Genomic DNA, 22,351 nt, shown 5'->3' with positions numbered 1-22,351 from the left:
TTTGCAACAACGGATGATAAACAGGTCCCATCCTGAGAGAGATAAATGCTAGACTGTGGGGCACTACTAGAAAATGTGATTTAATCAGTGAATTTTTTCAATGTATACATTAATATAATAACTAATTCAAACTATTTTTGCAGACTGCTTTGAATTCTTATTTGCAATAAAAGTCTTGCTGATGACTGATGACCAGTAGCTTAGAGCTGAATGCAGTCTCCTATCAACAAGCTACAAAGAATTAATCTAGTGGTGTGCAATTCTGGTCACCCAGGGCCACCGTCCTGCATATTTTAGAGGTTTCTCTGCTTCAACGTTAATCAGCAGGTAATTAACAGGTCTCTGCAGAGCTGAATGAGCCGCAGAAATCGGGTGTGTGGGAGCAGGAAAACAGCTAAAACATGCTGGATGTGGAGGACCAGGATTGGACCCCACTGAAGTCAGTTTTATCATTTATTTTCTGAGAAAATGACAAAAGGCTGTGGTTATTCTTTTTGCACTATGAGGACAAACGATTATTAAATGGCACCCATATGTTTAAAATATTTTTACAGGCATAAATGACCAATCTCTTAGTGTCTGATTCATTTCTCTGTAAACAAACAGGAGAAATTTCAGTTTTCTACACAAATTTTAGCCCAGTTATTTTGACATTTACATGTTTATTATGGTTATGGAGTTGGATTATTAAACTGCTGGATTTGTAAACCCTGGATTAAAGTTTTGAAACATAGAAACCAGCCTACCTGTCAGTGAGGGATGGCTGTAAACCACTCATTGGGATTCCCTTGTTTGTTTCTGCAGAATTCATCCAAATAACAGTTCCATAATTACGTCCGTCTGTCCGAACAGTTGTTTTATTTAGTCTCCATGGAGCCTGAGTGCATCGCAGAGTTCAGCGTCAAGGGTTGTTCTCAGAAAACTGAAACATCCAGGAAAAGTAACAACAACCTGATGATTAAAATCCAAAAGGTGCAGACACTTTTTGGCCCTGCTGCTTGAGGAGGGGGTTAGTTAGCAGCTTGAACAGACATCTGGGAAACTTGAAACAAACAAATGTAAGTTGTGTTCCTCTCCAACCTTCCACACTCTCGTTCAACCGTCGAGTTTAAAGGAAAACGTTTCATTTTGTCTCAGGAAATACTTCCATGACTCTCCAGTCTACTCCTGCTTCCCGGAAAAGAAGAAAACGTAAGACTTTCGTAGAAAAACAGATCCAAACTGTATTTTATTTATTTCCGCTGCGCGTCCTCCACGCTGATCCGCAGGTTTTCTGGTGGATTTTTCACTTTAAAGTTTAATAATCTGCTCAAAGTGCTCAGAAAGTCGCTCCGCTGCATGATGCAAATGGAAAAAGGAAATGCTTCGCTCCCCCTCCCCAAAACCATCCATCCCGGTGCGTTCAAGGACTCCTCGGATTTCACCAAACCATCCAAGTCCTGCCCCTAACTCCACTTATGTTTTTATACAAAATCTCTAACCATAAATCTACCCTTTAAATCCTGATACACAAACATAAAAGAGTTGTTTTCAAAAGACTGATCTGTTTGTAGGCAACTTTCAACAAAACAGCATTTTATTAGATGAATATACCATTGGAATAAAAAAAACACTGTGACATCACAGGAAATGAGTCACTGAAGAGAGAAGCTTTATTGCACACCTCAAGTGTAAAAAACGGATTGACAATGAGGAGCCGTTTATTAACAACTCTTGCAACCACTTGTTTTTCCGTTAACAATCTAAAGTCAGGCAGATCATTCTCATGCACCCCCTCCTCTATCATGGTGATGAACAAATACCACCAAATATTGACACCAACAGAACTTAAAGGATAATTAAAGAACAGGTATCCATTGAAACACAAAAATAAAACGTCAAACCATAAGATAACACTGAAGAACTCTGTAACTAACACTTATGACCTATTACCCATAAGTCTGTGCCCCCCCCCCCCCCGAGCAGGATGCTTGGCTCTGCTACGCCACATAGCCCCCACCAGAGGGGTTAGTCGTCCCCGACAACCCCATCCTCTACAACAAAGTTCCTCAGATGAGCAGGTCGGCGCCGCTGTCAGGTCAGGCGTCTAGTGCTTGAGTCCCTCAGTGGACTCTGGCTGGCTCCGTCCTCCCCTCGACAGCAGCCACTGGGACGCGGGGCCGGTATGGAGCAAGCCTGTCCTGATGCAGCACCACCAAGCATCCCCGCTGGGACATGTGCACCCGGTATATCACATTGGACAAGCGAGCCACCACTTCTGCCGGTCCCCACCAGTGGCTGCAAAGCTTGGAGGATACACCTTTCTGACGCTCAGGACAGTAGACTCACACCTTATCTCCAGGTGAAAAAGGCTGTCCACGACACTGGCTGTCATATGCTCTCCTTTGGAGTATGTTAGAGTTGGCTTGTGCCTGCCGGGTGAACTCGTGCACCACCCACAGCCGCTCTCTGAGTCACTGAAAGTAGTCAGTCTCCGTGCCCCCTGTAAGCTCCGGCTCTGGTGGGGCACCAAAGACCAGGTCCACTGGGGTCCTAGGCTCTCGTCCAAACATCAGAGCAGCCGGTGTGCACTGGCTGGACTCCTGCACAGCCGTGTGGTAGGCCCAGAGGACCAAAGGAAGATACCGGCCCCAGTTCCTCTGATGGCGATCAACCAGGATGGCCAGCTGAGTGGCCTAGGTCCTGTTGAACCTCTCCACCAGTCCATCGCTCTGTGGATGGAGTGGAGTCGTCCAGGTTTTCTTCACCCCAAGCAACCGGCAGACTTCCCCGAACACCTGGGCCTCGAAGTTGCGTCCCTGGTCACTGTGGAGCTCAACGGGGACCCCAAAGTGGGTGAACATCTCCTCGACCAACTTCTCAGCAATTGTATGGGCAGTTTGATCTGGTACCGCGGTACGCCTTGGGCCACTTCATGAAGTAGTCCATTGCTACAAGAACGTAGCGATTACCAGCCTTGGTGATGGGAAAAGGACCAAGGATGTCCACCCCGACACTCCATGGGAGCCCCCACCAGATACTGTTGCAGGGGAGCATGCAATCGCTGAGATGACCCTTTTGGGGAGGTGCACAGGTCACAACAGTTCACGTACAGTTCCACATCTTGTCTGTTCCCTGGCCAGTAGAATCGTCCTCTGAGGCGACACAGTGTCTTTAAGATTCCAAAGTGACCAGGTCGATGCCGGATCTCAAAGTCATAGGTCTGAAGGATCTCTAGCCATCGAGCCACCTGGCCTTCTGGTTGTTTGATATTCAAAAGCCAGGTCAGCGCGGCGTGATCAGTGCGCAGCAGGAATCAGCTACCCTGGAGGTATGGTCGGAAGTGTTGGACTGCCACCCCCACTGCCAACAGCTCTCATCGAGTCACACAGTAATCTTTTCTTCCCGCTCAGGGCCCGGCTGAATTAAGCCACCACTCTTTCTCCCCCAGGTCCGGCTTGGGAAAGGACTGCTCCCACCCCCACATTGCTGGCATCTGTGCCCACTACAAAGGGAACCTGTGCTTGAGGGTAGGCTTGGACAGGGGCTGCTGTGAGGGAGGTCTTAAGTTGGTCAAAAGCAGCAGCACAGGCAATGTCCCAGTGAAAGGGCTGCCCTTTATCGGTAAGCCGGTGGAGGGGGCTGGCGATTGAAGCAAAGTCCTTGATGAAACGGTGGTAGTAAGAGGCCAACCCCGGGAAGCTGCGTAACTCCCGAACGTTAGCTGGGGTGGGCCAATCCTGCACAGCAGTCACCTTTGCTGGATCTGTCTCAACTCCTTGAGCACTGACCACATGACCTAGGAATGCAGTCTTCCTCTGCAGCAGGTGACAGCAGGGTTCAGCCGTAATCCAGCTCCTTGGATGGTGTCAAAGACCTCCTGGAGATGGGTCAGGGCTTGGTCAAAGTCCACCGCGTGTACCAGCAGATCGTCAAGGTACACCACACAGCGGGATTTGGGTATGTCAGCTAGCACCCTCTCCATGAGTCGTTCAAACGTTGTGGGAGCATTGCACAGTCCGAACGGCATCACCTGGAACTGCCACAGCCCTTGTCCAAAGGTGAATGCCATCTTGGGCCTTGCATCAGGGTGCAGCTCCACCTACCAGTATCCGCTGCGTAGGTCGAGGGAGCTAAACCAGCTGAAGCCGCTGATGTAATCCAATGCACTGTTGATGTGGGGAAGTGGGCAAGAGTCCTTCTTTGTGGCTGCATTAAGGCGACGATAGTCCACACAAAACCTCCATCCACCTGACTTCTTTCGGACCAGGACAACCGGCGCCACCCAGGGGCTGTCAGATGGCTTGATGATTCTGGTGCTCAACATCTGCTGAACCATCTCTGCTGCCACCTGTCTCTTAGCCATTGCCAGCTGGTGAGGTCGCAGGCGGATAGGGGCTGCTGAGCCGGTGTCAATCGGGTGTTGCACCAGACCCGTCTGGGTACAGTCCTCATCTTTGGCAGCAAATATGTCCACATATCTGCCTAGCAGGGGCTTTACTTGGACACTTTGGACTTGATCCAGGCCCTCACAGCTTCACCACCAAACCTCTTTAATGGCTTCTGCTGTCTCCATTGATGGGGCCGCTGGCAATACACTCTCGGTTCCAGGAGATAGCTTGGGCCGATCTAGTGGTTGGGTCAAGGCGACTTGGGCACTTGCCTTTTGCACTCTTGGTCTATTCTTTCTTTGACCAGGTTGGAGTTCCACCGTCAGAGTTCCCAGGGTGAGAGTCGATGGGGCAAGTCGACTACCACTCCCCAATGAATCAGCAGATCCAGACCAATGATGCAAGGTTCCTGGATCTGGGCCAACCAGAATTCGTGCCTCAGTTCTTGTCCCTGTACTTCCACCAGCAGCTCTTTCCTCCCTTTCATTCCAGCTGTTTCTCCTGTCACAGTGGTGAGCTGGGTGCCAGTTGGTGATCAGATCTCTGGGAGTGGCCCTGAAGTGCCTGGAAGGAGGCCAGGTTGGACCAAAGAGATGGTGGACCCTGTGTCCACCAACGCCCGGCAGGGCTGTCCATTGATGTTGCAACTCAGGTACAGCCCTTTTAACCTTCCTGGGTACCCAACCAGAGTGCATTGTTCGTGGGGAGGGGCAGTGATTTGGAGTGATTGTCCCCTCACAGAACCACTCCTCTGTTGTTTCCCAACGGCTGAGTTCCTCTGCCCTTTGGAGCTGGTGCGGGGCAATCTCGGGCTATGTGACCAGGCTCGTCACACCGATAACAGCGGTCACTCAGAGTGCTTCAACGCCTCCTCACCATAGTGGGCTGAGCTTGAAACACCCCTTCTGTCTCCTCTTCCTCTGCAACATCAGCTTGGCGGGCATGCCGTGGTGGGCTGTGAGCTCATGCAGGATTGGACCGTTGAATTAGTATCCTCTCTGCTTGCTCTGCTTCTTGGAGAGCATCCATGAGAGTGTGGGGTCTGGCCAGCCGAACATGTTGCCGCAGGCGTTCTGGTGTGAGGCCTTTGAGGAAGGCATGGAGTGCCAGTTCATCACATACCGCCGTCGAGAACTGGGGATAACCCCGTTGGGCGTGGAACCTTACATCAGCGGCAAAAGTACCCAGACTCTCGTCCTCTTTACGGCAGCGGCTGGTCAACTCCTCTGGGCTCTCATCTGCACACAGGCATTTGCCAAACCTCCTCTCTAACGCTATCATCAGGGATTTAACATCCCGCTGATCTTTTGGAGCTAGGCCAAGGAGCACTTGCAGGGCTGCTCCCTCCAGAGCCAGTGCCAGATGTGCAGCAGTTTCATCATCCTCCCAGTCACTGTGCCATGACGCCAGCCGTATCTGGGCGAGGAAAGGTTACAAGGGTGTCGCGCCAATGTACTTGGGTAGCTTGGCGGGTGTCTTCGGCCCCACTGTACACCGTCGCTGGACCGGCATCGAATCTGTCTGGCACAACCTGTCTGCGCCCAACTCTGATGTCTGGAGATTTGTTTCCTCATAGTTTGATGAAGGCGCTGCCTGCCTGAGTTCAGCCCCCCTCACCACCAGGGTGCAGTGTGGCCTAGGTGTACTGTCCTCATCCACCAGGGGGCTGTGTGGTCTGGCTGCGATATTCCCATCTGGTATGCATCTCTCATCTTTCAAGGGGTTCCCATGTATCCTCTTATGTCTCAACCCCACAAGTTGGTAGTTTTCTTGGATGATCCTGTTCCAGTTCTTCTATCTCTCTCTCCATGTTGAGATTGGCCACACCTCACTTTTGACACCTAACATCACAGGAAATGAGTCATTGAAGAGAGAAGCTTTATAGCACACCTCAAATGTCAAAGACTGATTGACAATGAGGAGCCGTTCATTAACAACTCCTGCAACAACTTGTTCTTTCCATTAACAATCTAATGTCAGGCAGGTCATTCTCATGCACCCCCTTCTCCATCATGGTGATGAACAAATACCACTAAATATTGACACCAACAGAACTTGAAGGATAATTAAAGAACAGGTATCCATTGAAATACAAAAATATAACGTCAAACCATAAGATAACACTGAAGAACTCTATAACTAACACTTAAGGCCCATTACCCATAAGTCCTTGCGGCCCCCCCTGAACAGGCTGCTTGGCTCTGCTGCCACAATACATTTGGCACTTACCTTCTGCAGTTCTTAGATCATCCACAAGGAGGCAGACTTTTCCAGAGGTCACGAATGATTTTGGTTTCCTCTGTTACTGTTGTTTTTCATAATTTAAGACGAAAAAGTTTTTAACAGTCAAAAATATTTTACTTAACTTTTTAATAACTGCATGTTTTTGTAGTTTTTTTGCGCATCTTTTTATACTGAATTGAGCTGAATAAAATAACCCCGAAAACGAGGAAAACTTTAAATTGATAATGAAACTGTTACTCACTACAGTTTGTTGGCATCTACCATACCTTTGGACTTTACCACAATGAACGTTGTTTAGGAAATTTGTTTCAGCATACGTATTATTGAAATTACCAACTGAGGAAAAAACTAAGAAAAATAGGTCAAGGTCACAGTTATTTCTAAAGCACACTTATTATTGCTTCTGCAACCCAAAGTGCTGCACAACACAGAAGATAAAATCGCAAGAAAGTATAACTAAAAACCATAAAAAATAGCAAGTTAGGATAAAAACAGCATTACATCACACAATCATAAAATCAATAAAAATGAGAAAGAATGACAATGACAAAATAAAATCATCCTACATAAAAGCCAAGTTGAATAAATGAGTTTTAAGCAAGGACTTAAAGACATCCAGATTTTGTGAGGACCTGATCTGCAGAGGAAGAGCTGTTCCAAAGTGTAGGACCGGCCACAGAAAAAGCCCTATCTCCTCTCGTCTTTAGGCGAGCCTTTGGAACTGACAATAAAAACCGTGAGCCCGACCGCAAATTCCTGGCAGAAGTGTTGGGTGAAATAAACTCGAAACATTTTTTCCAGAGCTTTTCTTTTTACCGAGGAGTCAGTACCGTGGTCCACCAGTAGAGGGAAGCAAGACACTTACAAACAAAAACAAAGCCTCCTCACCAGAAGAAGAAAGCATCCGCAAGCTAGCCGATGCAAGTTAACAGTCAACGTAAACATTGACACGTCTTTGAGCGTTTTATGATTATTGGATCGATTTTAGTTTTATTTTTTTAATGCATCAACTCGGAAATCACCTCATGATGTGAGATAAATACTGTTCTGATGATCCGTTCAGTTTGCTAGGCTAACGGATGTGGAAAGGCCTGCTGAAGTTGATGCCCTGCTAACAAACGGTAAGACATTTCATTGAGTAGCTTGTTCTGTGTTCGTGCTTCCAACATTCTGTAACATTTTGGATCCATAAATTACACAAAATTGTCTTTTAATAACATTTTCAGCGTTTTTTTTTCTTTTAGTGGATCCTGGAACCGTTTCCAATAGTGCTGGATGATTCATTTCTCGCTGTTCTATCAGAACCTCACTCAAAAACTTTAGACATTTAAGTCAGGCTTAGCTTGCGTTTAAGTTACCGACTGTGGGAGATCGACAAATACAAAGTAGTCATAAACTATTTGTTGTGTAAGTTTCGGCTATAAAGTTGTGATTCGGAAAGCGTATGTATGTATATTCACCAACTATAATTGTTTGGTCATTGTTCTGCTAATGGCCAAATGGGGTGTTCAGATCAGCCATTTAAAGCACTTTATAGTTGTTTACATGTTTGCTGGCAGTTCTGTTACAGATACAACCTGATGAATTTTAAACCCGAGTTTTCAGCGAGCAGAACCACTCAGTACTGGATGACAGGCCTTTAATAGAACCCTAAACAACACAAATGGGTTTAAAAAGACAAAACTACAATATATATATAATATATATTATGTATATATAATATATTTATATATATAATATATATATATATATATATATATATAATATATATACCGTAAATCCTCTAATATTAGCCTGTATTTAATTAACTGCGGGTATCATATTTTGGCCGGTGTCTTAGTCGGCGGAGTTGAATAATGGCCGTTTTTTTATTGTGGCCGGGTGGAATGTGGTAACAAGCAAGTACGGGGGGCGGTTGTGTCATCCGTCTCACTTTTGATTTGCCAGTGATAGACCGCGAGGGTAACTTTAACCGTGCGGAGATGAAGAGGAGACGAAAATTTGATATCAAGTTCAAAGAGAACGTGCTGATTATGCTGCAGAACACTCTGGGGAGCAGTAGTAGGGGTTGTATGAACTAGTCGACTTCACCGCTCTATAGTGACTTATTATGCCTGTCATCGACTAGTCGCTGTCACGTGATAATGACCGGCAAGAAGCAGTCCTCGGACCTGCAAAATGAGACGAGAAAAAAGCAAAACATAACAAAAAAAATGGGACACAACACCAATATAACAAAATCAAGCTATCACTGCGTCAACTTGATGAAGAAATATATAATCAATCATTGTTTAACTAAACAGTCACACGATAATATACCACAGTGCATTGAGTGCCCACCATAGTCTTAAGACATGTGTTGAACGTGCCCAAGCCCATACTTATGAGAGCACCATGTGAGCACCTGTGTGTGTACACGCGCTTGTTTATGTAAGGTTTATCTATAGGAGCGTCCAATAGAGAGTGTGAGGGACCACAGATCTGCCCCCCAAAGACGCGTAGGAGACGGGGGGGAGCTCCAAGTCCCAGAGATCCAGGCGCTGCCCCAGAACACAGGAACCCCAAGGAGCCCGCAACCAGAAAGGCCCCCGCCCCCCTCGAGAGGCACAGAGGATCGCCCCGGGGGGCCACAACCAGCAGCCGGCAGAGCCCCGGGAGATATCAGCGGCAAGTCCTCAGGCCTGCCCGCAGCCTCCCACCCCCTAGCCGGCCGAGTCCGGGACCCAGCGACCCGGGACCCAGGGGCGACCACCCCCGCCGGGGACCCAGCAGAGCCCAGGGACCCAGACCCCCCCAGGCCGCCACCGGGATTGATCAGGCAGATGCCAAAAATCTTAAACTCCCTGACCCGGGAGCCACGAACACTCAGGCAGACCAAGGCATCACACCCCCACCAGGTGTGACAGGGGGGAGGGGAGACGAAGATCTATATCATCAAAGGAGGTCCCAGGAGAAGGGAGGAGTCAAAGGCCCCACCTGACATATACAGTCATACACAAACACAGTCACACACTCCCTCCCTCATGCTCACACATGCACATACAACCAAAGACTTACAAAAATACACGCCGGACACCCATTCATGCTCCCCATACACACCCTATTCACTCTGGTCCCGGTAATGCTGCACATGGGGTACAACCACCACCGGTTACCAGAGTTTGACCCTTTCTGCTGGGGTGCTGATGAGCAGGCTCCCCCGCCCACCGCCGAGCACAGCAACCCACCACCCCAGACCCCAACCAGACGGCCAGATCTCCCTCCTAGTCTCCAGCCCCAGGCAGCCAAGCAACAACAGAGGTGTGCTAAGACCCCCTGGTCTCCCTCCACCTGCTCCAACATAGTGTTGTGTGTTAATGAGGTGTATTCTATTGCTGTGGTGAGCGGGCAGTGCGGGCATTTTCTGGCCTATGCCAGCTGATGCCACTGCACCACCCTACTTGCACCCACAGCCCTTGGTGTCTAAATGCAGTTTAAAATTCGAAGTGGGCACCGGCACTCGGGAGGAGGCTGAGAACTCCCCCTGCCAAGTGCCGTTGAATGTGCTCACTCCCAAGGCCCTAAGTGTATGTTTGCGTGGAATGTCGTCGGTGGAAGTGCATAAGGTGCAAATAAAATTGGGGGGCAGGAAGCCACAGGAATGCGGAAATGGGGTCCATACCCGCACTCCTCGACTTGTCCACCCCCCAAGGTCCTATGTGCATGTTTGTGTGATGATGTGAGGGAGCAGGAGGAGAGAAATAAACGGGGATGGGGAGGAATGGCTGGTAGGGCTTAGCCCTCCAGGGAGCCAGCTCCCCCACTGACCCCAATAGGCACCTCCGTTGTCATACCGCCGCCCAGGGCATGGAGACCCCAGCCCATCCTGCCAGGGCCCAAAGCAGCAGCATCACAGAGCCCCACAGAGCCCGAGGGAGCCGACCCAGCCCCACCCCAGCAGAATATCTATGCCCATCCCTGCATTTGCACAACTTCCAGAATATATAAGACATAAGACATCCAGGTAAGGTTGGGTCCTCCCCCTCCTGGACCTCCCCCTCCCCTGTGATGGGACAACAGAGGAGCCAGGGCCTGCCCTACGCCCCCGAACCCGGGCCAGGTACTTCTGCGTATTCCTGCCTTCTTCCCGGCAGCGTACATGTAGGGACCCGACCCCCAAGGCCCAGCCCAGATCCCCACACGGGGCCGGCCACCCCAACACCCCGAGCCCCCAGGCCCCCACCCAGACCCACCCAGGGGCAATGCAGCCGCCAGGCAGTAACCCATGGCCGCCGCCAAGACCTCCAAGGGGCCCCACTCACAACCGCCAGCAGTACACCCCCCGAGGCAACCCAAGCACCTCCAGAGGGGGGCAACAGCCCCCCAGTGCCAGACATCCCCAGTGAACCCATCCCCAGGGAACATCCAGATACTCCAAACTCAGACCCTCCACCCCCCCACCCACATCATCCCGCAGGACATCATCAACGGCCCCCCATCACCGCTATGTGATGGAACCGATCAAAGGAGCCCAGAGAGATTTATTTGAAGTGGAAGCAGAGGCTAAATCAAGTGCAATATGATCTAACAAAAGATTTCTATACTGGTTAATGCAGAGATTTTCTCTATTTTTCCAATTCAAGAGGATAGTTTTCTTAGCGATGCATATGGCAGTCAGAACCACGTGAACCAAAGATTTTTCAATCGGGACATCATCCAGGTTTCCCAGTAAACAAAGAGAGGGGGTGATTGGGATATGACATTTCAGAGACTTTGACAGGTCTTCACATACTCTACCCCAAAATTCCTGGACAGGTGGACAGGACCACAGTGCATGAACGTAATTGTCAGGAATGTTGTTTGTGCAGTGTGTACAGATGTCAGACGACACAAACCCCATCTTGAACATCCGATGACCTGTATAGTGTACTCTGTGTAGAACTTTGTACTGAATTAATTGTAAATTGGGGTGTCTGATCATTTTAAAAGTTTTTAGACAAGTTTGGGACCAGAAGTTCTGGTCAAAGCTGACTGATAGATCCACCTCCCATTTTTCAATAGGGATTGCTATTCTATCGTCTATTTTGGACAGTGTCTTATATACTTTAGACAGTAGTTTAGGGGGTTTGAGATTGCAGAAGTCTAAAACCCTTGGCGGGGTTTGTAATTCTATTTTATTGAGCTTAAATTTTTGTTTGACTACAGATTTGATTTGGTGGTATTCTAAAAAGCTATTCTTTTCTATTCCAAATTGGGAGACTATTCTATTAAATGGGATGAAGTCCAATCCTTCATATATGTTTTCCAGGTATAGGATTCCTTTATTTTTCCAGTCCAGAAGGTTCATCATTTTATTATTTTGCAAAATATCAGGATTATTCCAGATAGGTGTGCGTCTGCATGGTACTAGTGAAGACTCTGTCATTTTAAGATACTCCCACCATGCTGTCAGAGAAGTGCTGATACTAATACTTTTGAAGCCTTCATGTTTTCTTACGCTTGAGCTAATAAATGGTAAGTCTGAAAGCTCTATCGTATTGCAAATTGTCTGTTCTATGTCTAACCAGGACTCATCTAGTGGGTTATCTTGCAACCATCTTGGTATATATTGCAGCCTGTTGGCTAAAAAATAATAATAAAAGTTGGGTAGATCCAGTCCTCCTCTGTCTTTGCTCTTCTGAAGCGTTTTTAAGCTAATTCGTGGAGGTTTATCCTGCCAGAGGAATTTGGTAATTGAGGAGTCCAGAGATCTAAACCAGTCAGCTGGTGGTTTGTTTGGGATCATTGAAAATAAGTAATTTATTCTGGGTAAGACCATCATTTTAATTGTAGCAACTCTTCCCATCAGTGATATTGGTAAGGATTTCCATCTAGCAAGATCATCCTCCACTTTCTTTAAAAGTGGGATGTAGTTTAATTTGGTTAGATCTGCTAACTTGGGAGAGACATTAATTCCCAGGTATGTGATATTACCTGACTCCAGTTGAGTATTAAGTAAATTGACAAAAGAGAAATTAATTGGTAGAACTGTTGATTTTAACCAGTTTATAGAGTAATCTGAAACTTTTGAAAAAGAGTTTATCAGTTCTATTGAATGAGACAGAGACGATTGAGAATTCTGGAGGAAGAGTAAAACATCATCTGCATAAAGACTGATCTTATGTTCTATTTTATTACACTTTATCCCTTTAATACCTGTTGTTTGCCTAATTGCTGCTGCTAGTGGTTCGATAAAGATAGCAAACAGTGAGGGGGAGAGTGGGCATCCCTGCCTGGTCCCCCTCTGAAGACAGAAGCTAGCTGATATTTGGTCGTTCGTCCTAACACGTGCAATTGGCGAACTGTATAATGTTTGTAGCCAGTTTATGAAGAAGTTCCCAAAACCAAATTTATGTAAAGTTGCAAATAAGAACTTCCAGTTAACTCTATCAAAAGCCTTTTCTGCATCTAGAGATAATATACTAGTTTCTATGTTTCTACTGTAAGAGAAATCTATCAAATTAAGTAATCTACGTGAGTTTGTGGATGACTGTCTACCTTTAATGAAACCAGTTTGGTCAGGGTGTATTAAGAAGGGGGTTACCTTCTCTAATCTTTTTGCCAGGGCTTTACAAATTATTTTGAGATCAACATTAATAAGAGAAATTGGGCGATAGCTGGTTGGAAATGCTGGGTCTTTGCCTGGTTTTAACAAGAGACTAATATTGGCTGACTAATATTGGCTGAAGCAGACTCTTGTTCATTATTGTTTATTTTTGTTGAATCCCCCCCCCACCTAACCCCCTCTCTCCCCACCTTTTCTCTTTTCCTTTCTCTTTCACCTCTGTCTCCGTGTCTGGTCGAAATTACAAAGCATTCAAAAACAATAACAATAAAGTTTTAAATATCAGGTGCGACATTAAAAGCAGACTCTTTGATGCTCCACCTGAGACATTAAAAGCAGATGCTCTGATGCTCCACCTGAGAGTAAAACTGTAAGGCTTGTTACCAGCATTCAGACATCAATTCTGCTTGCTTCACAGCCAGACAGGACACGTTAAAAAAAAAAAAAAAAAAAAAAAAAAAAGAAGCAGTCCTCGGAAAAGACAGCAGCCTGCTCTCAGCAGGTGACGAGCTCCTGCACGTCGGGAGGCAACGCGCTGTGCCAGAGTGTCGGTACTGACACCCGCCGTAAAACGGACATTTAACCAAATTGTGACGTTTACCCTCTTGCAATTTAACCTTCCCCTCGCCCCCATCCTAACCTTAACCAGCTTGCGCATGCACAGCTCTGATTGTTGACGCGATTCAGACATCTGCATCCTGAGCACGGCCACAGTAACATTATCAAATCAGGTGTCGTCACCTCAAAAACTAATTTAACACGCGATCGTTCATGTCAGCTCATTTCCTTTTATGTTTTCTGTCTTTTATTCTTTTATTTGTGCCTGATGCGTTTCACTGCTGTGGATCGGGGCGCATCACCTGTTTTGTCCTCGGTGACGCACCTAACTGATGTGGCCGGCAAGCAGCGCGCACTCCGCTGTTTTTGCGGTCGGTAGATTTTTTAGAACTGCAGTTCAAAGGTAACTCATAAGGTGAATATATATGAACCCAGGTAGCAGTTTTTCTTTAGGATTGAGAGGAGATGCAGGAAGATAATAAACAGGCAGGACAGAAAAATAGTCAAATAAAAACAAGTTAGTTTTTTTACCTGGTGGTTGTAACAAACAGACACCACTGAAGGTAATCAGAAGTGAGGAACAGAAAATGAAATAATTATTTTAATGTTTAGAGCAGCAGGAACTCCGAGAGGCTGCAGGCGCACCAGTGAGTGTGCGGCCGCTGCGCAGGGGGAGGGGGGAGAGGGCAGAAGCAGAAACTGCCTTTGTTAAAAGAAATGTGTTTAACTTTGAAAATGTGGGCGCAATTTTAATTGTCAAAAACTCCAGCGAACCATTAGTTAATTTTGCTCAAATAGAAATTGAGGCCTGCCTCTAATTCTGGTCCTCCTTCCAATAAAGGCCTGGAGCTTGATGAGCTTGAGTCAAATACAGACCCGGGCCTGTATTAGAGGATTTACGGTATATATATATACATATATATATATATATATGTATATATATATATATATATATATATATATATATATATATATATATATATATATACATACATACATACAGTGGGGTAAAAAAGTATTTAGTCAGCCCCCGATTGTGCAAGTTCTCCCACTTAAAATGATGACAGAGGTCAGTAATTTACATCATAGGTACACTTCAACTGTGAGAGACAGAATGTGAAAAAAAAATCCATGAATTCACATGGCAGGATTTTTAAAGAATTTATTTGTAAATCAGGGTGGAAAATAAGTATTTGGTCAATAACAAAAATTCAACTCAATACTTTGTAACATAACCTTTGTTGGCAATAACAGAGGTCAAACGATTACTATAGGTCTTTACCAGGTTTGCACACACAGTAGTTGGTATTTTGGCCCATTCCTCCATGCAGATCTTCTCGAGAGCAGTGATGTTTTGGGGCTGTTGCCGAGCAACACGGACTTTCAACTCCCTCCACAGATTTTCTATGGGGTTGAGGTCTGGAGACTGGCTAGGCCACTCCAGGACTTTCAATTGCTTCTTACGGAGCCACTCCTTTGTTGCCCGGGCGGTGTGTTTGGGATCATTGTCATGTTGGAAGACCCAGCCACGTTTCATCTTCAAAGCTCTCACTGATGGAAGGAGGTTTTGGCTCAGAATCTCACGATACATGGCCCCATTCATTCTTTCCTTAACACAGATCAGTCGTCCTGTCCCCTTAGCAGAAAAACAGCCCCAAAGCATGATGTTCCCACCCCCATGCTTCACAGTAGGTATGGTGTTCTTGGGATGCAACTCAATATTCTTCTTCCTCCAAACACGACAAGTTGAGTTTATACCAAAAAGTTCTACTTTGGTTTCATCTGACCACATGACATTCTCCCAATCCTCTGCTGTATCATCCATGTGCTCTCTGGCAAACTTCAGACGGGCCTGCCCTGGACATGCACTGGCTTCAGCAGCGGAACACGTCTGGCACAGCAGGATTTGAGTCCCTGCCGTTGTAGTGTGTTACTGATGGTGACCTTTGTTACTGTGGTCCCAGCTCTCTGCAGGTCATTCACCAGGTCCCCCGTGTGGTTCTGGGATTCTCGCTCACCATTCTCATGATCATTTTGACCCCACGGGATGAGATCTTGCGTGGAGCCCCAGATCGAGGGAGATTATCAGTGGTCTTGTATGTCTTCCATTTTCTGATAATTGCTCCCACAGTTGATTTTTTCACACCAAGCTGCTTGCCTATTGTAGATTCACTCTTCCCAGTCTGGTGCAGGTCTACAATTCTTTTCCTGGTGTCCTTCGAAAGCTCTTTGGTCTTGGCCATAGTGGAGTTTGGAGTCTGACTGTTTGAGGCTGTGGACAGGTGTCTTTTATACAGATAATGAGTTCAAACAGGTGCCATTAACACAGGTAACGAGTGGAGGACAGAAAAGCTTCTTAAAGAAGACGTTACAGGTCTGTGAGAGCCAGAGATTTTTCCTTGTTTGAAGTGACCAAATACTTATTTTCCACCCTGATTTACAAATAAATTCTTTAAAAATCCTGCCATGTGAATTCATGGATTTTTTTTTCACATTCTGTCTCTCACAGTTGAAGTGTACCTATGATGTAAATTACTGACCTCTGTCATCATTTTAAGTGGGAGAACTTGCTCAATCGGTGGCTGACTAAATACTTTTTTGCCCCACTGTATATAATATATATACTGGTGTATATATATATATATATATATATATATATATATATATATATATATATATATACCTCCCAGGGGAGGTGAGCTCACTTTAGGGACTAAACTCAACCCTGGTTTTGCTGCGACCTCAAATCCCATCAGTCTTAAAGATAAAGGAGAATTTTGCTGACATTATGTTTATTTTCTTCTCAGCCAATGATTCAGCTGGAGAAACCAGTGCTGACTGGTACTATGCCAGTGGTATGGCCCACCATCCTCGACCTGGGGAGGGATGAGTGCAAAAGAATCCTCCGTAAACTGGGTAAGATTTATTATGGCAGAGAAAGTTGTTGTTTAGAAAATGCTAATATACACATAGATATATGCAATAAATGTGAGTGTTTAGCTTGATAACAGGGTCCTAGCACTACCTGATGTTTGATGGTCCTGTCTGCAGAGCTAGAGGCTTATGCTGGAGTCATCAGTGCTCTGCGAGCTCAAGGAGACCTGACGAAGGATAAGAAGGATCTGCTGGCGGGGCTCACTAAAATCCTTGGGTATCTGGTTCATATGACACCTACATGATGTAGAGCGGGAGGAAAACAATCAGGATTTATTGAAGTGATATTTTTTTCTTATTTCCTGGCATCCTTCTCCTTTATCCTTCAGCATCTCTACGGAGCGACACCGTGCAGAAGTCCGCCGGGCCGTCAACGATGAGCGCCTCACCACGATTGCATACCAGTGAGTCTGAAACCATCGAAGGCTTTGTGATAGTGCCGTTCGCTTCGCACAACTGAAAATTAAGGGTTGCACCACTGTTTTTCCCAGCATGTCGGGTCCCAACAGCTCGTCTGAATGGTCCATCGAAGGACGGCGGCTCGTTCCTTTGATGCCCAGGCTGGTCCCTCAGACGGCTTTCACAGCCACGGCCAACGCTGTGGCCACCGTCACGGCCCATCAGAACGCCTCGCTTCTCCTGCCAGCTGAAACGGGAAATAAGGAGGGTAAGGTCAAGTTTTCGCTGATGTTCATTTACTGTTTTTAAACGCGCAGAAGATGATTTTCGGTGCTTTTCTGCCCTCCCCCCAGAGGTCAGCTCTAATACCAAACCACAAGTAACTGAAGGAAAGCCCTCAAAGTCTTGAGTTTTGGGACAACTTTTCCTTTGTTATAGGGCTGCACAATATATCGAAAAGTTATCGTCATCGCGATAACAGGACGTGCGATAGGCCCATCGCAAAGCACATCAAAAACGGCGATAATTGTTTGGTTCAAACATTTCCATTTGTGTCATACATCAACTTTTTGTAAACCAGCTCTGTTTTTTACGCGGAAGTATTATTTGACCAATCAAATGCAGCCCTTCTGACATGCGGCCAATCAGATGGGTCCGTTCACGTAATACGCCCGCCCCCTACATAGATCCTTACCCCAAAATTCTACTATCTCCGCTCTGCCCCCGCTTTCCGCTGCCGCTCGCTTCCCTTGTTCGTCATGCTGGCTCAGATTAACGAACGCACTTTGTGCTGAGGTTTCTGGAATCAGCGCTGCTTTCAAACGTGAATGTGAGTCCGCTCGGTGTCGTTAAGCAGCTGATAGTAACCGGGCTGACTCCGACACGTGCCGGTGAACAACCCACCTTCATGTCGCTAGTGTTCCACCGGGTGGTGATGTTAGCCCCAGGCTCCGGTTAGCTTCCAGCTAAAAGGCTACAGCACTCCCCTCCCAGTCCCACCCTGCTAAAGAGGGCCTGGAAAAGTTCCCCCACACATCAAAGTGATTTTTCATTTATGAGCTTTTATAACCTTGTTAATCAGGATAGTTGATTTGCTGCTGCACATAAACTGTCAGTCAGAAGCTCTGCTAGCCGGTTATCTTAAGAGGAGCTAGTTCAATTAGTTAGCTTGTTATCAGGTTCATAGTTGCAGTTTCACCATCTGAGCTGCTTTTTAAGATCTAGGTAAACTTGTTCAATTTGGGGTTAAAAACAAATGTTTTCACATATTTTCCATGTAGTTTTTTGCCAGTTCCTCTTCTGAAAGGTAGACAATTGTTTTTCTCTTTCCCTCAGAAAATCTTAATATTCTCCTAGTTTGGCCCAGCACAGATCACTTCCCAATAGCAGCAACAGCCTTATATCATAACCACATAAGTGGAGAAAATGTTCAGTAGCAATGAGAGAATTTGCTGTTGCATTTAAGTGATGTTAACTATTATTTAACATTTAAACTTATTTTCAGATTTTTTTTATTTATTCTAAAAACCCTGGTAAGGGATGTTTTTCTGTATTTGGAGCATCAGAAAAAGTTTTATGGTGGAGGTGATGTTTTAAAGTCACTGAGAAACTGCATGTATGCAGTTTGTTGTTTTGCTGCTAATACAGTAGCAGGTGCAGCTGCATGTTTATGCAATAAAAATGTTATGTTGTAATGGAATTCATGCATTAGTTTTTGTTTGCTTTGAACCCAGAGCAGACGTCACACGCCAGACGACATCAACACTGCATACTTTACTATTTGTTCATTTATCGTGAGTAATATCGATATCGCAATATTAAGCACTGTTATCGAATATCGCAGGTTTTCCTAATATCGTGCAGCCCTAGTTTGTTACCTTTATTTTGAAGATAACCGGAAGTTTGCTCCGGAAGTGCGGCTAGAGATGAAATGGCATTAAGTTCATATCTCTCGAGGCTTACGTAGCTCTAGGTTTGAGTTCTGGGTTCCTCTCTGCAGTATGTTGCTGCCTGGGGAATAGCATCAGGACATGGTCAAGTGTGTGTGTGGATGACCAAAAACCACACACATGAGCAATCATGTTAATCAGCTGCTATCCTGCTTCACTTGTCCTAACCCATTGGGAATAATAAAGAAGCCAGGAGTACAACTGCAATTTCCACTCCTCCCCTTCATACTCTGAGGGCGTTAAGCGACGCTCTGGCTGGCATTTTCAGTGTAAAGCGAGTTTCAGCCCTGATCCAGCGCCATTACAACCTGTTTATAGTGTGCCTTTAGTACAGTAACATTTCTTTCTTCTTTGCAGTCATCGTATGCTACTCCTACACAAGCACCACCTCCACCTCCACCAGTGCCACAGCATCCAGCGGGCTCGTAGGAGCAACGGTAAAGTCTCCACGACCCGTCAGCCCTTCATCCAACGTGGTGGTGCTGCCCAGCGGGAGCACCGTTTATGTGAAGAGTGAGTTTGAACGTTCATTTTTGCCCCTAAAAACCGTTGGAGGTGTAAATCACTAGTTAGATCATGATACAGTGGCTTTTAATATCGGGTGTTTCAGTCACAGTACCATTTAAATTTAGGATCCACAGATCAACAGGAAACGATATTAAAAGTGACTGAATGCAGTCATTTCCCTGCGGAGGGACGGTTTCTTCACCGACTGGTTTCTCACTGCTCGCCACAATGCTGCTGGCGTCTTCGTTTAACACACTGGGCGATGTGTAGGACAGGTGGAAGATGGCAAAAAACGTCTAAATAGAGCACTTGTCAAAATAAAAGTGCGTGTGATAAATAGTTATTCTATCTGGTGTTTCCACTTTAGATCAGTGTTTTGTTAAACTCCTAATTACTGGAAACAAATCAGCTTATTATCCAGGATATCTGTAGATCCTAAAAGTCAAAGCCTTAAACGAGCTTTTCATGATTGTGGCCTTAAGAATCGTTTAAAAATGACAACCCTTAAATCCAGAGTCCAAAAGGTCGACCACAGACACAACAAACAAACCTCTATAATAGATTTTGCTGATTTATAATTGGAGAAGTGTTTGCGTGTCGTAAAGTCATTGTGTGTGTGTGTGTGCTTGCGTGTGTGTGCGTGTGTGTGTGAGGGGGCTATTTTCACTTTAGCGTGTGGGCGCATGAGCCGTAGGGAAGTGCAGATTTTGTGTCTTGTTTTGTTTTTAGTTTAGACAAATTCATAAACTTTCAGCCTCTACAGAGTATTTTATCTTGTGGGCCGTTCCCACCTGTACCTGGTCGGCCCCAGCCTGGCCCGGTTGATTCCACACATCCTTGCTTATGTGTGCAAGGAATGCAGTCAGAGAGATTTTCAGCTTCTAGTTAATCAGCATGATAATGAATGATAATGAATTGAGCATGCCGGTTTATGCTTGACGCGTCTGCGAGGTTCGCACGGCTCCGCACGGCAAAATTGCGTCATTTTAACAACCACGCCCCTCCACCGCGCCTCCGCACAGCCCAAACTTTCCGCACCGCGCACCTAGGAAATTTTCTAACCATGCTGATGGTCGGACGCGGAAAAACATGGCGGACTGGCAAGAACTAGTATGGCAGAGGTTCGTAAATACAGACATTTGTATGATTCAGCTCTCAGAGATCACCGTGATCAACATGTTGTTAATAATTCTTGGAGAGAAATAGCTCGCACTGTCGGAAAAGACGAAGACGCTGTTAAAAATGCTGGAATGCCATGTTGTAAACAACAGTAATTTCTACTTCTACTATGGTGTAGTGTTGGATGCATGCTGTAGAGCTCCATGCTGCCCCCTACAGTTTGGGAGAATATTGGCTCACCGCAGAGACAAGCCGCATGAACCATAAACGCTGCAAGTTGTGAAGCGCGTTCCATCCGCGAGCCGCATCACCAAGCGGAAAGTGAATGCGTCAAGCATAAACCAAGCTTGAATCCCATGTGGGCTGATTCTACCCCACCAATCAGAGGCTTGCTCTAATGAAATTGGAATCTAATGGCCTATTGATGTTCGTGTTTTTTTTTTTTTTCAGTTCCAATTTTAGACAGAAATGTCTGTGAGGTCACATCCTTTTTTCTTTCTGGGAAAGTGGACTTTAAAAGTCCCTAAAGCTGCAGAAAGCCTGTTAAAGTGAATTGTGTACATCATAAACAAATAATTAGTTTGAGTCTCGGTCTTTAGGGCAAACCTGAAAGCTTTTAGGAAATATTTTAGAAGATTACACCTTTCTGCCAGCAGGAGGCACTAATAACCCGTCTAATCATCAGGTGGGTTCATATAAACAACAGTCGGTTTCAGCAAATGCTTTGGAATCGTTACATTTTGTTTCTGCAAATTACAAATTCTCACTATTTCCTCTAAACTTTCCCCTGATTTTGATGCGGTTATTTAAAACGTAAGAGGCTTCTGCTGGCCTGGAGAGTGTAGTTGGCTGTTGAAGTAATGGATGGAGGAAAACGGCATATAAATTACATTAAATATAAAGTGTAAATATGCAGTCTTATGGATATTTACTGGATAATGTAGATTTGAACACTTAGTGAAGGATTGTCAGATTATTTCACCGTCTCTGGCTGCACAAATCAAAACCTAGTCATAAATAAATTTAAATATTTCATTCATTCTCTAAATATTATTTTGTCTAACCCCCCCCCCCCCCCCCCCCCCCCCCCCCGCGCAGGTGTCAGTTGCTCTGACGACGACGAGAAGCCACGTAAGCGACGACGCACCAACTCATCTAGCTCTACTCCGGTGATGCTGAAGGAGGTTTCCAAGGTTTCCCCGCCAGTGTCGAAGAACATCACGGTTCCTGTGAGCGGCAGCCCCAAGATGAGCAACATCATGCAGAGCATCGCCAACTCCCTGCCGCCTCACCTGTCCCCCGTCAAGATCACCTTCACCAAGCCCACCATCCAGACGACCAGCGCTACCACGCAGAAGGTGAGCGGCGCTCCTTCACGCTGTTTGTTTTCACGCGCTCTTTAACACGCCTCTCACACGTTGGAACCTCCTCGTGTTTGATCAGGTGATCATCGTCACCACTTCCCCGAGCTCTGGCTTCGTGCCCAACATCCTGTCAAAGTCTCACACACACAACAACGCCGCCGCCAAGCTGGGCGCCACCTCCACCATTCTGACCACGCCCACCCAGAAAGTGGTTTTCCCTGCCGGCTCCTCTTCAAACACCGTCGCCGTGACAACGGTGGTCTCCTCCACTCCGTCGGTGGTCATGTCAACCTCGGCACCATGTGGGTTTTTAATCTATCGACT

The 22,351-nt window shown here is 46.1% G+C and overlaps 2 protein-coding genes across 5 annotated transcripts in view; one reads left to right on the top strand and one right to left on the bottom strand.

The window, feature by feature from the left end:
- The window catches only part of arhgef12b (Rho guanine nucleotide exchange factor (GEF) 12b), a 49,895-nt gene extending 48,517 nt beyond the window's left edge, over positions 1–1,378 (bottom strand). For 2 of the 3 annotated variants that reach the window (XM_015961903.3, XM_015961904.3), the window contains exon 1: positions 747–1,377. In XM_015961903.3, the coding sequence (XP_015817389.3) occupies positions 747–811 (65 nt within the window). In that variant the 5' untranslated portion in view covers positions 812–1,377. Of the gene's footprint in view, positions 1–746 lie in introns of all 3 variants that reach the window. The other variant, XM_015961906.3, reaches the window with a different exon arrangement.
- Positions 1,379–7,048: 5,670 nt separating this feature from the next.
- Positions 7,049–22,351, top strand: part of emsy (EMSY transcriptional repressor, BRCA2 interacting) — a 31,944-nt gene continuing 16,641 nt past the window's right edge. For both annotated transcript variants that reach the window (XM_054730972.2, XM_015961901.3), the window contains exons 1-8: positions 7,049–7,735; positions 16,563–16,671; positions 16,807–16,906; positions 17,019–17,093; positions 17,181–17,356; positions 19,395–19,550; positions 21,762–22,021; positions 22,107–22,329. In XM_054730972.2, the coding sequence (XP_054586947.2) occupies positions 16,566–16,671; positions 16,807–16,906; positions 17,019–17,093; positions 17,181–17,356; positions 19,395–19,550; positions 21,762–22,021; positions 22,107–22,329 (1,096 nt within the window). In that variant the 5' untranslated portion in view covers positions 7,049–7,735; positions 16,563–16,565. The remainder of the gene's footprint in view (positions 7,736–16,562; positions 16,672–16,806; positions 16,907–17,018; positions 17,094–17,180; positions 17,357–19,394; positions 19,551–21,761; positions 22,022–22,106; positions 22,330–22,351) is intronic.

Source organism: Nothobranchius furzeri, chromosome 10 (genome assembly GCF_043380555.1).
Source record: "Nothobranchius furzeri strain GRZ-AD chromosome 10, NfurGRZ-RIMD1, whole genome shotgun sequence".
NCBI lineage: Eukaryota > Metazoa > Chordata > Actinopteri > Cyprinodontiformes > Nothobranchiidae > Nothobranchius > Nothobranchius furzeri.
This window is presented reverse-complemented; position numbering and strand designations above follow the sequence as displayed.